Source organism: Lucilia cuprina, chromosome 3 (assembly GCF_022045245.1).
Source record: "Lucilia cuprina isolate Lc7/37 chromosome 3, ASM2204524v1, whole genome shotgun sequence".
Lineage (NCBI taxonomy): Eukaryota > Metazoa > Arthropoda > Insecta > Diptera > Calliphoridae > Lucilia > Lucilia cuprina.
This window is the reverse complement of record NC_060951.1, coordinates 16,868,413-16,872,278: the sequence shown is the minus strand read 5'-3', so window position 1 is coordinate 16,872,278 and position 3,866 is coordinate 16,868,413. Positions and strand designations below refer to the sequence as shown.

General features: G+C 29.3%; 1 protein-coding gene across 1 annotated transcript in view; it reads left to right on the top strand.

Annotated features, from left to right (window-relative positions):
* Positions 1-3,338: 3,338 nt before the first annotated feature.
* The window catches only part of LOC124418959, a 2,096-nt gene continuing 1,568 nt past the window's right edge, over positions 3,339-3,866 (top strand). The window contains exon 1 of the mRNA XM_046947000.1: positions 3,339-3,416. Within this exon, the coding sequence (XP_046802956.1) occupies positions 3,339-3,416 (78 nt within the window). The remainder of the gene's footprint in view (positions 3,417-3,866) is intronic.

Genomic DNA, 3,866 nt, shown 5'->3' with positions numbered 1-3,866 from the left:
ATTAGCCATTTTCTAAAAATACATTATGCAATAAATTATATACCAAAACAAATGGCAACTATAATGCAATAAAAAGATATATAAACGACTGCAATAACATGAAAACTATAAATGATATTTGCAACCATATCGGAGCCTTAAATTACCGCATTTCTAAACCTGTACCAATAAATATACCGATCTATCCAATTTTTTTTAAAACTCATTATGCCACAAATTATACACCAAAACAAAGTGCAACTGTAATGCTTTCAAATGATGCATAAATGATTGTCATAGCATGAAAACTGTCAAAGCTATTCACAACCATAACGGAACCTCAAATTACCGCCTTTTTAAACCTGGCAAAATAATTCTACCGATCTATCCAATTGGCCATTTTCTAAAACTACATTATGCACTAAATTATATACCAAAACAAATGGCAATTTTAATGCTTTAAAATGGTGCATAAACGACTGTCCTAGCACGAAAACTGCCAAAGTTAATTGCAACTATATCGGAACCTCAGATTACTGCGTTTATTAAACGTAGAACAATAATTCTACCGATCTATCAAATTGACCAATTTGTAAAAACACACATTATGCTACAAATGATATACCATATTAAAGTGCAAACATAATGCTTTCAAATGATTCATAAATGACTGTAATAGCGTGAAAATTGTCAATGTTATTTGCCACATCGGAACCTCAAACTATCGCGTTTTGAAAGCTGTGAAAATAATTCTACCGATCTATCCAATTGGCCATTTTCTAAAAATATATTATGCAGTAAATTATATACCAAAACAAATGGCAACTATAATGATTGGATATGAATGGAATGATAATGAAAACTTATAGAAAACTTTCTTTACTGCAGTAAATGCAATAAAATACTTAAATACTATGATTAATCAGTTAAAGTTTTCAGAAGGTTTTAGAAGGAAAACTTAGCACCACAAAAGGCGTTCCGTGGCTGATTCTGTTCTGGGCAAACTTCAATGGACCTGTTATGTTTTATGATCATAAACTTATGGTCACATAGTATGTATGTATGTATGTATGTATGTATGTATGTATGTATGTATGTATGTATGTATGTATGTATGTATGTATGTATGTATGTATGTATGTATGTATATTGTACATAAATATTATGTATCTTTATTAGCAGCAATATTGTTATAACTAAAAAATAGAAAAATTTTCTTGTGCCAACAACTTGAGATTATTATTAGTCAGAATTATCATTCATATTATACAAACTTACAAATATCAACTGTAAACTAGGTTATTTAAAACTTATACGCAAAAACTTTTTATATAGAGATAAAAAACATAAAAATTTATAAACTTTTTAAGTTGAAATTTTAGTTTTTGAGATACAACACTCTTGCTGCAAAGGAAATATTTTTCATTCAGTCTACTACTATTAACTTTAATATGGTATATCATTTGTAGCATAATGTGTGTTTTTACAAATTGGTCAACTTGATAGATCGGTAGAATTATTGTTCTATGTATCAAACGCAGTAATCTGAGGATGCGATAATTTAAGGCTCCGATATGGTTGCAAATATCATTTATAGTTTTCATGTTATTGCAGTCGTTTATATATCTTTTTATTGCATTATAGTTGCCATTTGCTTTGGTATATAATCTATTGCATAATATATTTTTAGAAAATGCCCAATTGGATAGATCGGTAGAATTATTTTCAGAGCTTTCAAAACTCGGTAGTTTGAGGTTCCGATGTGGCAAATAACATTGACAGTTTTCACGCTATGACAGTCATTTATGAATCATTTTAAAGCATTAGCATAATGTGTATTTTTTTTTTGGAAATTATTCAATTTGATAGATCGGTATAATTATTGTTCTATGTATAATCAACGCAGTAATCTGAGGTTCCGATATGGTTGCAAATAACTTTGGCAGTTTTCGTGCTAGGACCGTCGTTTATGCACCATTTTAAAGCATTAAAATTGCCATTTGTTTTGATATATAATTTAGTACATAATGTAGTTTTAGAAAATGGCCAATTGGATAGATCGGTAGAATTATCTTCCCAGGTTTAAAAAGGCGGTAATTTGAGGTTGCGATATGGTTGTGAATAACTTTGACTGTTTTCACGCTATAACAGTCATTTATGCATCATTATGATTGCACTTCAATTTGGTATATCATTTGTGGCATAATGTGTTTGTCTAAAAAATGGTCAATTTGAAGGATCGGTAGAATTGTTGTTCTATGTTTAAAAACGCTGTGATTTGAGGTTCCGATATGGTTGCAAATATCATTTATAGTTTTCATGTTATTGCAGTCGTTTATATATCTTTTTATTGCATTACAGTTGCCATTTGTTTTGGTATATAATTTGTTGCATAATATATTTTTAGAAAATGGCTAATTGGATAGATCGGTAGAATTATTTTCACAGCTTTAAAAACGCGGTATTTTAAGGTTCCGATATGGCTGAAAATAACATTGACAGTTTTCACGCTATGACAGTCATTTAGGCATCATTTTAAAGCATCATGATTGCACTTTAATATGGTATATCATTTGTAGCATAATGTGTGTTTTTACAAATTAGTCAATTTGATAGATCGGTAGAATAATTGTTCTATGTTTAATAAACGCTGTTGAGCACAACACAAAACGAAAACGAAACCGTTCAGTTTTAGGGTATATAGAGAACTCTCAAATTTATTTACAATTTACTTATATTTATAATATTAAAATCTAACATAAAATTCTTATCAACTATAAAACAATGCATGTGGAATATTCTAATCAGAAAACATTCTAATCATAAATTATGTATGGTCATAAAAAAACCCACATTTACAATGCTTGTGCATTTGTTGCAACCATCAGTCTATGCTCTGATCGTGTGTTCATTAACATAAACATTAACGATCAAGCATCTGAAATAAAGCATTAAATTTATTTTATTGATTTGGGCAAATACATAAAACTTCTAATTTATTGAAAAGTTTTATACCCGTATAATATAAACATGCATTTCTATTCCACATGCATAGTTTTCTATTTTAAATATCAAAATTCAATCTACAAGATTGAACATTCTGAGGGCCCTGAAAGCTCCTAGTTTTTCAGAACAAAACAGAACTAAATAAAAATTATAATTTAATTTTAAAAACTTTATATATAACAACAATATCATATAAATTTATATTGAACCTTTTAGTTCAATATTTTAAATATATTTTTTTCTTTTAAATCAAATTTTAGAAAACTAAAGTTCATAAAAAAAATTAAAAACTTAACTCTACCCTATATTATACGGGGAAGCGTAATAGTAGCTGGCAGATAGGTTGATGAAATATGGCACGTTCTTTTCAGTATCCAAAACAAGGCAATAATGACGACAGTGATGATGATAATAATGATCAAGCTTATCTTGTAATGATTAAGATGATGGCCCTCAGCTAATATCGGAAAACCAAGAATTGTTCTTTCTTTAGGAATATCTGGAATCTTGTACACCTCTACTTCACTGTAAAGCTTCAAGTGACTTATGTTAGGCATAAATGATGTTATATTCATAGAGGGGAACATATAATAAACGTCTGTTGCATATGTATCATATGCCCACAAATGAAGATCTGCTGCTTCCAAATGACAATCTGCTTCCATAGTTAATAGTCCTGAACCATGTAAAACAATATGTTGAGTTTTATCTTGACAGGTTAATTCTACTGGTGTATGTTCATATACTGAGAAAATCCAAGTATTCTGTGTATATGTTTGACGACAATAGTTTTGAAGATTTTTAATTTCTATTTCACAGCTATCCGGAATTTGCTTAGCCCTGAGGAATAATTTGACTTCACAACTATTTACCGACCTGGT